Source organism: Protomyctophum parallelum (assembly GCF_964188405.1).
Source record: "Protomyctophum parallelum genome assembly, chromosome: 4".
In the NCBI taxonomy this organism is placed as follows: Eukaryota; Metazoa; Chordata; class Actinopteri; order Myctophiformes; family Myctophidae; genus Protomyctophum; species Protomyctophum parallelum.
Genome location: NC_139700.1, coordinates 12042466 through 12056649, shown reverse-complemented (window position 1 = coordinate 12056649; position 14184 = coordinate 12042466). Strand labels below are relative to the sequence as shown.

Below are 14184 nucleotides of genomic sequence, written 5' to 3'. Positions count from 1 at the left end.
AGCCGTAATAATCTATGTTCTCATCAGTCATAATTTCGCCAATTTATAGGCATAATTTTGCAACCTTAGGCATAATCTTTGTGCGGGTTTAGGCATAGTTTTTGTGAGGTTAGGTCGGCATTGTTTTCTAAAAACGCACGGCAGAAGTCTCATAAGGCACAACTGCCAGTTAAAGTGACTGCTCTCACTGATTGGATGGGCATCATGGGCAGGAGAACCAATGCAATTAAATGTTGCCCTCAGAACACATCCCAAGTCTAAAGTCTCTCATAAACTTAAACATACAATAAATAGAAATATCATTTGAATAAAACCGAATTCTGCAATGACATCATGCAAATCCTTTATTCAACCAGTCAACAGACAGAAATAGAAGCCTATGTGAAGAACTTAACTAAACCTAGAAATCAGAGGAGCCATGGCTTCGTTGGTGTTTGACAAAGTTATAACCAAGATATTTACAAAGGTATTATCAGTATAATATTTATGAAAAATATACAAAATGGGCCTATCAAGTTTTTTTTAGTTTTTTTTTAAACATTATCAGAAGGGTCTTTATTGAATTGATGCTTAATCGCATGCCCAATACCATACAGTGTCCCAGGTCTATAGCATGTGTCCAAGATAGGATTAAAGGTAGGTAAGTGATACAAATAAATCACTATATTGTGATAGTAATCATTGCTATAGAGTGTTTGTTCAGTAACAGGGGTCTCCCTGTCTCAGCCAATCAGGAGAAAGTAGCCATTTATGATCTTCGTTTTAACAGTGTTCCAGTTCCCATTTTGTCTGCTCATTTCTTTGTGTCATCACTTACCACTTGTTTAGTCTGTATCCTGATTCCTGACTGCGTTCTCTATCCTGATTGGATCAAATTGGTATCCCGACTTGAAAATGCATTTTCTGTATAATAAAAAAAGCCGGAGAGACATGGATTCATTGTTACTGGAAAAAAACCACTCTATATAGCAATGAGTACTATCACAATATAGAGCATTTTTAACACTTATTTTAACCAAAGAAAATCACTCACCCTACCTTTAATATTATCTTAACATTAATGAAAACATTTGATTGTTCCTACCTTGTGAGCTATCTAACATATACCCTGTATATTTCTGTATAATCAACCATCAATTGTCCTATTATGGCTTTTTCACATAGATCCACATCAGAATGTAACTGTTATGTCAACACAGATCTTTTGTCATTTGGACTCTCACTTGCACATTTCACAGACATTTTGGGGATGCAGAGTACTTTTTCCCCCCTTTTTTTTAAACTCATCAAGCAGTGACATCGACCAGTTAAATGAATATTCACAACGGTTATCCATTCCAGCGGATGTATGGTTTATCATTTAACATCAATGGGAATTATTCGTCATCAGTTTATTAAAGGGTTCAAAGACAAAACAATGTGAAATCGTGGTCGAGTGGCTTTAAATAGGTGCAGTGTGTGAATAGACTTAATACAATATTCACAAAAATAGCCTTCGTTTGATGATTAAGTGTGTGCTTTATCGTATCGGAGGCCACGAATAACCCATAGAACTTAAATCCTCCTTTCCCAACCTTGAGTCATGAGACAACACATACATAGACTACAGATATTCAAAAATAAAGTTTTTGTTCATCCGTACTTTTCTTTCCCTCTCCCTTTAGTTTTTAGGCAACAGCGATAACCAAGTCATCCTAAAGTCTCCTTGCTTTACTGTGCTTTAAGGAGCAAACATTTCAGGGCTCCCCTGTTTTTCTATTGTTTATTTATTTTTAAATCCCAAGGCAGTCATCCACAGCTTTCTAATACCAATGCAGAGTTCCTCCCCTTCAGGTATAACTGGTGCTGGTTTAAAAAACCCTGACACTCTGCAAACACATACAATCCTCTTTTTAAAATTATGGCAGGTTGGATGCTCAGTGGTCCCTCCTTGATCCTCTCTCCATCCACAGCGTCTGGTATAATGTGCTAGGACCAGATGGCCTATAATGCAGACACGCGCACAATGTTGCTCTGAGAGTAGGCGATGGTGCTGGACGAGCCGTCTGCTGGCGGGGCAGACAGAGTGACCATGGAGGGCGTGTTGTAAGCTTTGTCACTCTTCAAGGGCACCGTCTCGTCCAGGTTGGCATTTAGGCTGGAGCGGCTGTGTGACAGAGATCAGTGGTAAATGGTGCATTCATATAGTGCCTTTATCCAATATTTGCTTTGTCGTGCGTGGAGTGGACGATAATATTACCAGAAACTCGAGCTATAGCCCTGAATGACCATAAAATATGAGAACCACTAGTACTAGTTGGACTCCTAATGTGTCATAGTGTCGTAGTAAATCAGTGGCATACATATTGTGAAGAAAACGTGGAATTCAAACATTATAATGGTGTGTAAAAAAATATATATCGTCAATTTGCCATGGACAAGACCAAGTCTTTGCCACGGGACACATTTGTCCGTGTACGGACATATTGATTGACGACCCCTGAGAATGAGACAAAGTGAGAGGACTGTGGTCAGTGGTGGACCATAATAACGAAGCATTACTTGAGTACCGAACTTAACCGTGTCTGTGCCAGACGTTGTATATCTCGAGGAAAGGCATTATATTAAGGTCACCTGAGCCATCCATGAGAAACATGAGATTTGATTAAAAATACTTAATTATCGATTATTTAGATTTTCTTTTACTCACATGGTAGAAACACCTACATCCCGATCCGACGCACACGTGGCCACGCGCACGCTTAATAGTCCCTATTCTCCTCTAAATGAGACAAACACATCCTCACCTAGAATGAGGATGTGGCTCAAATATGGACGGCTAGCCGGGCGGAAGTCTCCTATGCATATGTTCACTGATTTGTCTGGCACTGGCACCTGCACGTTCTGGCCTGGATGGCGTTCTGGCTTAATAACTACATCGTTTGTTCACTTTCATTAATTTGTATTTTTGGCTGGCCTTCACTCCACTACATTTCAAAGACAAATATTGTCAAGAGATCAACAATGTGCTGGTTCAGCTAGCAAGTGGACATACTGTGCGGCAAGGTCACAGACCAAATTGTGATGACGTTGGTTTGAATATCGCTCATATTCCACAGCTTGATTCCCCTCTCTCTCCTTCCTGTCCGTCTCTACCACCAACTTATGAATCACAATTTTCTAAATCAGTGGTTTTCAACCAGTGGTCCATGGACAACTAGTGGTCCTCCTCGAGGGGGTTCCAGGTGGTCCCCAGCTAAATGATGAAGATTTGGTAACCGAATGGACCATTACAGATGGAGTGGAATTCCACTCATTTTCAACATTTTACTATGTCATTAATATACCTTAGAGCTGTTGTGTGGAAATAATAAAAAAAAGTCCCCCCATTCTGTGTTTCCTAGAACTGGAGGTCTGAAAAAAAGCATTAACATGGTGAAGTCAACTTCGGGAGAGAGTTGTGGAGCGGACTGTCCAGCGCTCCGGTGAGAACCGACTGTGGAAGTCCGCTGAATGCGCTATGCGAGTGGCCGTGAGAGCGAGTACAAAATCGAAACGTAGATTGAAACTTCAAGAGTTAAAGATCTATAAGGGTCCATTTGGTTACCAACTCTCCATCATCTAGCTGGGGACCACCTGGAATTCGCCTGATTCGCTGCATTCCGTGGATCTGAAAATGTCACTGCGCTACTCAGTCTGGAAAGTCTCCTATTCTCCACAGGTAGGCGGGACATGATGGTTGAAATGGAACCGTGGCTTCTGATTGGTCTGTGTTGAGGCAAAACACCAGTTATGTATCAATGCGGACTGTGCAGTTACTGCTGTTGTCCTGCAACGTCCCCTTATCGTTCACTAAACTCACCCCACACAGCTACTGCTGTTTCACTAAACTCACCCCACACAGCTACTGCTGTTGTCCTGCAACATCCCCTTATCGTTCACTAAACTCACCCCACACAGCTACTGCTGTTTCACTAAACTCACCCCACACAGCTACTGCTGTTTCACTAAACTCACCCCACACAGCTACTGCTGTTGTCCTGCAACATCCCCTTATCATTCACTAAACTCACCCCAAACAGCTACTGCTGTTGCCCTGCAACGTCCCCTTATCATTCACTGAACTCACCCCACACAGCTACTGCTGTTGTCCTGCAACGTCCCCTTATCATTCACTGAACTCACCCCACACAGCTACTGCTGTTTCATTAAACTCACCCCACACAGCCGTAATTTTTTTTGTACTACTCAATCTGACAGTGGACTACTGAATCGTTTAATTTTTACCAAAGGTTTTTATTCTCAAGTCTCGAACGGCGCTATTTTTTTGATGACGTATCAGCGACAACGTGGCTACTTAACAGTTGACGGTTGCGAGTCAAGCAGCCTCTGTCCAGACTGAGTAGCGAGTGACAATTCTGAATCACGGAATGCAACGATTCAGGCTGGAGCCCAGGCTACACTGGTGGTCCCAGGACCACTGGTCGAAAACCACTGCCATATACCGGTGAGAGAGGACTGAGCCCTGAGCAGGTTGATGGGACGTCCCATCTTTTTATGTTGGTTGAAATCAGGTGATATTTTGGGCCTAGTCTTGGTTTGGCCACAATCGAGAGGTCACTAATTTGTCCAGGTGCTGACTGTGCTTGCTGGGACATGGACTCTACGTGCCTATACGATCGTCTGAATGTGATCGTGCAGAAATCTTTACAAGTATTTACAAGAACCTTTATAGAATGCTTATTTTCAATGGGCATTAGGATGGCATTTTGTATAAAAGATATAGCAATATTTTGTTCTTCTTGCACGAGAGGAATTCAACTGACAGTGTCCACTGTCCACTTAAGAGGCACAGGCTCTGGGTCAGTGGTCTCGAGTGGAGTCGGCTGTGAAACATCTCTGACACTATGTTCTATGATTGTATAAAAGTCAGCAGTCATAGTCACAATCCATTATTGAAACTGTGGTACTTACGTGCGTGTGTGTGTGTGTGTGTGTGTGTGTGTGTGTGTGTGTGTGTGTGTGTGTGTGTGTGTGTGTGTGTGTGTGTGTGTGTGTGTGTGTGTGTGCGGGGGGGGGGGGGGATTGAGGGGGATGTGGGGGCTGGAGGAGATGACTCCATTACGTTTTCTTGTAAAATTACAGCCAGGCAGATCTTGGTCTCCTACATTTTAAATGGGACTACTGCTGCAGCAGAAATGTCCATGCATAATGCAGCCACGCTGCTCTGCTACATCTAGTTTGTGTCTGAACTGAGACTCATACGGTTACTTCCATTTGTTTTTAGAGAGGAAGAGCAAGAGAGAGAGAGAGAGAGAGAGACACACAGAGATATGGTGGGGGCACGAGACGAGAGAGACGGAAAGAGGGAGAGAGAGTGACAGAGACAAGGAAAGGGATCGTATGCATGATTGTCCGGCAGCCAGGGTCTGTGGGGTGGGACATTTGGTATTTCTTTTTTTATTGGCCTAAAATATTATCTATATAATATACATACATAAATACATTCATGAATCCACTTGCTGTCTGGCTGTTCGTATTGAGCAATTTTTGTTATAGGGGTTTAAACATTATGTGACCATACCATAAGGCAAAAATGTCATTATGCTTTTAGTAGCATGTGAACTGTCAAACTAGTGGGTTGTCATGGTTCTGAATCTATTACAAGCAGTAGTTTTGCATGAAAAACTCCTTGGGTTATTAGAAACTGCCACATTTTGGGCACATTTGGTGTCTATGGCCATTTTTAGCCCAAGGAGTGTTTTTGGTGCAAAACGAATGCTTGGAATGGATTCAGAATCATGAAGAAACCAGAGTTTGACATGCCACATGCTACATAAAACATAATGACAATTGGAAAATCTTGCCTTATAGGTTGTTAATATTGTGGTCAAATACAGTATATCCCCCTATGAAAAGAAATTGCTCAATACTGACAGCCGATCAGCAAGTGGATTCATGAATGTATGTATGTATATATAGACAATAATTTAGGCCAATAAAAAAATATATACCACATTTCCCACTTGTGCCTGTTGGCTGCTGGACTATGAGGGGATAAACACCAAGGGAATATATAGGGAGAGAGGCTATACCTGTTGGTCACGACGCGTCTCTCTCTGATCTGTATGGTACTGAGCTCCTGGTTGTTGGAGTTGTTGGGCAGACTGTAGTTGCTCTTCTTGCGTTGGCGTCTGGAGCAGCAGGAGGACAGGCCGCCGTGCGGAGACGAGGACACGGAGGAGGAACGTCGAGATGATCCCTGCTTGGTGCTCAAGGCGATCTCCATGCAGTTGGACTGGAACGTCTGCTCGTCCACAAACTCGTGGTTCTGCGCCACAAGTAGACAGCCAGGGGTATGAGATCAACACTGCTGGTCGCTTGAGCCAGCAATTACCCCATTTAGGACTGAGGCCGATTCTGAAAAACCTATGTTTCTATGTCAGTGGTGCTCAACCTCTTTCATGTCAAAGGATTGGATCCCCAATCGGAAAATATGTTGCTACGCTACGAGCTTGTAGATCTGCTATTTTTGTAATAGCTAATGTATAACAATGCTAAAAACACCAAAAGGGGTTCCCGTCCTGAATGGGTCAGGTGGACATACAGTATATGTATACTGCAAGCTCGCAGACCGAATTGTGACGATGACATTGGTTTGAATGTCGCCCATATTACTTCTCTTACACCAGCAATAATTGTAGGCTATATATATATAGGGCGATAGGCTCATTCGATATAGGCTACTTGAAGGACTGTCTCCACTTTAAAATGCTGTAAACAAAAGCTGTGGCAGTAGAAAAATGCGTTATTGATGGAATCAAAATATATTGCCTCCGCAGATGTCCACACTAAGTGCCATCTGTGGAAACGTTCATCGCCATTATCGCTGTGACAAACCAGGGGTCCAGACTTGAAGGTCAGGCTACCGGGCGCATTACATATCACCAGTGGTGGAAAGTAACTAAGTACATTTACGTAAGTACAATTTTGAGGTACAGGTATTTGTACTTTACTTGAGTATTTCCAATTTCCAATACGTTTACTTCCACTCCACTACAATTATTTGAAAACTTTAGTTACTTAATTACTTTGGAGATTATTTTTTTTATTAGAAAACACACATTAATTAACCACTTAAACCCTATACATTTCGACCATTTGAAAATAGCCGATCTACAATCTCACAACGCGTCACATTGCGTCACATATAGCTTAGGGAGCGTAGCTCGGCTATTTTCAAAATATTGAACTTGTTGAAATGGGACATTGTGCAAATATGAGTACTTTCTTTTACTTTTAGTATCTTAAGTACATTTTGACGCAGATACTTTCGTACTTTCTTTTACTTGAGTACATTTTGAATTCCGGGGACTTCTACTTGTAACGGATAAGTACATCTACTGTACATCGCAGTATTTATATACTTTTACTTAAGTACAACATTTGAGTACTTTTTCCGCCACTGTATCTCACGTACAGGCCACCAGATGGCAGGCTGTCACCAGGCAAGGACCACGCCACCCCCCCCCTGCCGCCCCCCCGCCCCTGCATCACCTTCCCCCCCAGCGTCTGTATCCTTCCTCCTGCTCTGTATGTCTTTGTGTTCAGCTCCCTGACATCTATAATGCACACCATAAGAGGCTTGGTGTAAACATGTGTGCCGGGATCAGAGCGACACTCGCTCTGACTACCCCCCCCCCCCCCCCCCCCTTTGTCCCCCCCACCCCCCTTCGACCAGCAGCAGCTAAGCCTTTTACTGAGGAAGAGGAGGAGGGCAGGACGGCCATCTCTGAGGAGGAGAGACACTGATTTTTGTTTGTTACTGTCCATCCACGTTACGTCTGCGTGGAGTTTAGACAGAGTTGCACGTGTATAAGTACAAAGTCACGGTGCATGCAGCAAAACATTAGTGAGAGATGCTCATGCTCTTATATCTCTAAATTATAGATGGCATATAAAACGAAGTCTGCTCGTTCTTTTTTTTTTTTGAGGGCACCGCATCATTACACTGACTGCAGGGCCGATCGAGGGGCATGTTATCTTTGGCATGATGTTGCTGCTGCTAGACGAATGGCAACTTTTCCTGGCCCCATTTATAGCTATTTATTTTTAACTGATCTGTATGTATGTAACAGACGTGCTCTCACGATGACGAGAGCGCGTGTGATTTTTTTATACTGAAATAACGTAACTCTTTTATCGCGGCTAGCTGTTAGCATAAATGAAGTTAAGCTGTGCCACCATCAGTGTTTAAACTAGAAGGTCTGAAGTAAAATCAGCTACATTTGCATGTGCTTAAATTCACATTTAGAATTTTTTTCAGATGTCAAGATTTTCTGAGATGATAGAATGGTGATGGATGATGATGCTCATGGAAGGGGAACCTTCTTATGGGCAAAGATAATCAACTTCAAAATAATAAAAAACGGTCAAAATGACCTCTCAGACCTTCTAGTGAAGGATTTTCCACCCCCACCATGCACCATACACACACTCACTGTAAACATTTGCTATCATTAGCATTAGTGCACACTGTTTACCTGTCGCCAGAAACGTTTACAGCTATGAGACGTTAACGTCTCATAGCTGGACCCATTCAGGACATCGGGAACCCCTTTTGGTGTTTTAAGCATGTTATAGGCCTACTTTAGGTGTTGAAAAATAGCAGATCTACAAGCTCATAGCGTGCCACTATGAGCTTGTAGATCTGCTATTTTTTATCGTGAAAATGTGGTGCAAATCTTTGAATATGTAGAGTGAACGTTTTTTTTTTAATACTGTTTTTATTAGGCATTTTTTGTATGACAATGAATATTATCGACAATGATAATGATAGAGCGAACGTTTTTAACTCAAATCTTTACTTCTGGGGGGTCCCTGGAACAACATATTTTCAGATGGGGTCGGTGGCCAATTATAGCCTACATACATTTTTGGGCGTCCTTGACATGAAAATGTTCGAGAACGACTGACATCGACATGGGTTTTTCAGAAAACTGTCAGAAATCATTTGTAGAATCGCCCTCAGGTCTAAATGCGTTAAAAACTGATCAAGTGGTCTAGAACACTTCATAAAAAATGGCTTTACCGTGGTCTTCTCCAGGCAGTTGAGGAGGTGGTTGTGTTGGGTCTCAAACGGAGGGTTGGTTGCCTTCTTCACCAGAACCTGCCCTGCCTCTTTGGAGGCCTTGGATAACAGACAGAGAGAACAACATACAGAGATAAGATAAGCTTCAGAAGCAAAACAAAACAAAATAATAATAATAATAATAATAAGTACTGTGGCTCAGACCAGTGGTTCCCAAAGTGGGGTCCGGGGACCCCTAGAGGTCCTTGAGGGAGTTCCAGGGGGTCCCCAGCTAAATGATAGTTTGGAATCAAATGGACCCTTATGGGTCTGTAACTCTGAGTGTACAGATGGAACCAAATGGACCCTAACGGGTCCATTTGGTTCCATTTGTACACTCTCAGAGTTAAATTAACTTTGATTTTACAAAATAAATTGGGGTCTCAGAGAGAGAAATGCCATGAACTGGGGGTCCTCGAAATTAAAATGTTTGAGAATCACTGCTGGTGCCGTAAAAGTCTTCTCTCATCGGGGTCCTTGGCATGGCACACCTTTTCAAATAGGGGTCCGCAGGCTACTGAGTGTCATTTTCGGGGTCCTAGGTCTGGGAACCCCTGGCTCAGACAACGTACGGCTATAGCAAAATGATGTATAGTGGAGAGCAAGAGAGCACACAAAGCAAAGAGAGGGCCAAAGACGTGGCTCAGCGCAGCAGCCAGGCAGCCATTCTGCCGAGAACCTGGTGAGATGGAGACCCGTTTTAGAAAAGCATCGGCTGCAGACACGTTGTCGCATATAATATATCTGTCACATAGAGTATACAGTATAATTATAGTGAAAATTGGGATTTATCTGTGGCCAATTATGGTCAGGATTAGAAGTTGCAATTAGTCATGAATCTATTCAGATCACGCACGCATGCACGCAAACTCTCACGCACACACGCATGCACACACACACATACACACGCACACACCCACACACACACACTGATAAGGGTTGAGCGGGCCTTATAGATGCAAAGACACGTTTTGTTAAAAATAAAACCATTGGGTGAATGATCTGAGGAGCAACATAAAAACACAGAGTTTCGAGGAGATGTCGGCTGGCCAGAAAGCCTCCTGTACTGCACGCCGTGCACGGTGCACGCTAAAGCCTTTTTATGTTTGGTTCCCTCCTTCCCCTCCAAACCCTGTTGGACAAGACATGCAGAGCCTGGTTATGAGTCTGTGTGCGTGCGTGTGCGAGTGCCTAGAGTATAGGGATGGGTTGACCTATAGCTGGCCCTGCTGCAGTATACACAGCAAGAGAGAGAGAGAGAGAGAGAGAGAGGAGAGAGAGACACAGAGAGAGGTTGAGTGAGTGTTGACGAAGCTATATGTCAATGGCTGAGAGGCCTGATGTGAGAGAGAGAAAGAGAGAGAGAGAGAGAGAGAGAGAGAGGGACTGAGATGATAGCGGCCCCTGTTTTCACAGCATGAAAAGCACCCCTGGTCCCGAACCCCGCTCATACACACACACACACACACACACACACACACACACACACACACACACACACACACACACACACACACACACACACACACACACACCACCCCCGCCCCAACAACTTGGGATGCCTGAAAGGGGGGCAAAAAGGCTGGCAAAGTAGTGTTTCTGCTATAATTGGCATCCGCCCACATATGGCGGAGACGCTGCTACTTATACCCATAGATAGAGTACTGCTGAGTGATGCCTCCATGAAAACACATGCCATGATTTTGGAAATGTAACCTTTCTGCACCTAATAATAATAACAATACGTGTCCTTGTATGCATCTCCTTTGTGTGGACATAAATACATGGTTAAAATGTTGGCGGAAGTAGTGGTTGCATGACCCCCCCCGAGCACCGAGCGGCAGCATGCAAGCGTCAGTAACGTCCCATCGGACGTTCTCTCGAACCCCATTGACCGCCCGCCCCACCCCCAACCCGCCCCCGCCCCCGCCCCGCCCACACACACAACATTACCTCCACCATGAGTGAGTCGATCAGGAGCCCATTGTGTTTGTAGCGCATATAAGCGTTAGTGCCTCGAATCTTCGTGGCGCGGATTCTAGAGAGCCGCGTTTTCTGTTCGAACAATAAACAGACCTCTGTTTTAGTCCCTGAGGTTTTTCCCCCGACTGACACTTTTCTTTTTTGCTTGGCTCTGTCTGCCTTTCGGCGACACAGGCTTTAGAACCTGCTATTAGGATTTTCTGCCCTGGTAAACACTTTTGGGGAAGAGAAATAAATGCACTATTGCTGTTGTGAAGTTTTGCTGACAGTAAATAGGTATTTTGTTCAGTCATTGTCATTCCCTGGCTCTCTCATTTTCTCCCACTGCCAACAAACATACGACCTCTCCTGATATACATATGCAGTGCACTGCACACACAGACACAATAAAGACAGCACGGTACACTATTGTGGAAGATAGGGTTGTCAGTTTGCTGTGTGAACAGAGGGGGAAAGGGGCAGAGGAGAAGAATAGCCTGAGAGATGGAGAGAGAAAGCGAGAAAGACAAAGGACCCTATCTTGCGCCACAACTAGCCAATTCTACATCAACACGTTGTGAGCTTGTAGAATATTTTTACTATTTTAAAAATGTTTAAAAATAGTAAAAAATGGCAAATAAGTTCAGGAGTAAGGGGTAAGGGGTGGCGCAAGATATAGGGCGTCAGTGCTAAAACCCTTATCCCTAAACTTCTTTGCCTTTTTCTTTACTATTTTGAAAAACATTAAAATTGTTCAACCAGCCGACACGTTGTGAGCTTGTAGATCTGTAATTTGAACTATTCAAACATGTTTTTCAAAATAGTAAAAAAGAGATCTGTTTCTTTCAATCGCTTCTATCTCCTATTCGTTGTCCCAGATGGCATTTCTGGTAAAAACAAGCTTTATTCCACGACGCTGTGACGCTGTGATCCTCGCGGTAGTCCTTTCTGATCGTCCAGCAGGAGACCAGAAGTGATATGCGACAACACACTCACTAGTTAGACATCATAACATCCGGTCGAGGATTTTTGGCTATTCAAAATAAGGGTTGAGCGGGGGGAAATGCTGGCAATATGAGGTGAATTAAACCACAACTGGTCGATGCTGCCCCGGGCCGGGCCTAGCGGTCCTAATGCAGGTTCAAGTCCTGTTCCTGATGAACATTGCTAGTATGTCACTCCCGACTCTCTCCTCTCGTTTCCTGTCTGTCTCCAATTTCCACTATCTTCGTCTCTCTTTTATTTTTTTATTTAACCTTTATTTAACCAGTAAAAACCACATTGAGACTGAAGTCTCTTTTACAAATGTGAACTGGCCAAGAGAAGAGGCAAAATAAGTGACACAGCTCTGCCAGTAACAAAAAATACACGACAAAAAAAACAGGACAGACATACAATGCTCATAAATACAGTACCCACTATACCGAAGAAGCTCAAAGCGAGAACAGGAACGGAAAGTCTAGTAATGCAACCAATAAAGACTAATAAATAAAAACTAAGCAACAAAATTTGCTAGTAAACTAAAAAGCAAGAGAACATTTGCTATACGTCAAAGCAGGAGCAGTGTATGGGAAGTGCATGTCCATGGCAATCCTTTTAAAGCTCACTAGGGGAATCACAGCAGCCAGTTTGAGTCTGGTCTGTAAGTCATTCCAAGACCATCCAGCGGCGTTATACCCATGACCCGCCGGGCAGCGCCCGAGAAAGTATGGTTGCAAACCTGAAACTTAAAGGAATTGACGGAAGGGCTCCACCAGGAGTAGGGTTCGAAATAAGCAAGGCTTTTTTTTCCAGCCTCAGATTTAATTGGGGGCACGACGTAGCGCAGCCAATCATTTGATCTGAGGTTGAGAGAGTTTTGGACAAGTTCAAATTTAGAGCAAATGTAACCAATATTACCAATTATATATTATATTATGTAGCAACCTGCAAGACGTTAAGGAGTACCAACCCACTAGGGCGTACAGAGTACAGTGAATTGGGGGAATTGGTTATGAACCTCAATGCTGTGTACAAAGAAGCTCTACGCACACCAAAGTCCTTGTGGCGGTGCCGGCACACGGGAGAAAACTGTAGAGGAGATCTTGAAAAAACAAGAAGGTGGCCGCACACACCAATAGCCAGAATGCCAATATTTATTAGGACAGCAGGTAAGACAGAATTGCATCCGGATGCAATTCTGTCTTACCTGCTGTCCTAATAAATATTGGCACTCTGGCTATTGGTGTGTGCGGCCACCTTCTTATGACCCTCAATGCAGCATGAAACAAGGGGTCGAGTTTGCCCAGAGTTGAGGAACTAGCAAAGCGGTAGACAGTATATCGCCATAATCGAGCTGCGACAGGAAGAGGCCTGTAACCAGCTTTTTGCGAGAAGCATTAGAAAAGCAGGACTTCATTCTGTAGAAGAAACTCAGCGTGAACTCTCCCCTTGTTTTCTGTCTGTCTCCACTTTCCACTATCGATAAAGGCAAAAAGCCCAAACCATATCTTCACCACTACATATCTCCATATAATTGGTCCTCACTAATGTTCATGATAAAATGCCACAATTTTCTTCCTACTCGGTCTGTGTCTCATAGGAGGGCTGTGGGCAGTTCAGAAAGCCGTCCACCAGTGACATCATCGTTAGGCAGATTTTGTTTTAAACAAGATTCCTTTTAATATATATTTAGATTTTTATTATCGGGAGAACGGTGGCTTCCATTATCGCATTGCAACTTTTCAGGAATAGAAAGCCTGCAGAATCTAGTAGCTTGGATTCCCCATCGATTATGTCACTGGTGGACGGGTTTCTGAACTGCCCACAGCCCTCCTATGAGACACAGACTGAGTAGAAAAAGATGGTGGCATTTTATCATGAACATTAGTGAGGATATGAAGATACGTTGAAAAGCGGTGAAGTGGTCCTTAAAAAAGAGAATTGGTGGATGTCACCACACTGCACACACTGTACACTGTACACAACTAAAAATAAAATGAACTAACGGTACAAAAAAGGAACTTTCATAAGGGCACATTGCTTTCCAGAGGGCACCAGGGCAGGTGATCTAGCACTACCTTGTGTCTATCTGTGCACGCCTCTAGAGGCAGATACAGACAGTCAGAGAGAGA

General features: G+C 43.5%; 1 protein-coding gene across 1 annotated transcript in view; it reads right to left on the bottom strand.

The window, feature by feature from the left end:
• Positions 1-1983: 1983 nt before the first annotated feature.
• Positions 1984-14184, bottom strand: part of LOC310857779 (A-type voltage-gated potassium channel KCND2-like) — a gene marked incomplete at both ends in the record, with an annotated part of 74981 nt that continues 62780 nt past the window's right edge. The window contains 4 exons of the mRNA XM_083763658.1: positions 1984-2146; positions 6075-6310; positions 9071-9169; positions 11063-11164. Coding sequence (XP_083619784.1) covers positions 1984-2146; positions 6075-6310; positions 9071-9169; positions 11063-11164 — 600 coding nt within the window. The remainder of the gene's footprint in view (positions 2147-6074; positions 6311-9070; positions 9170-11062; positions 11165-14184) is intronic.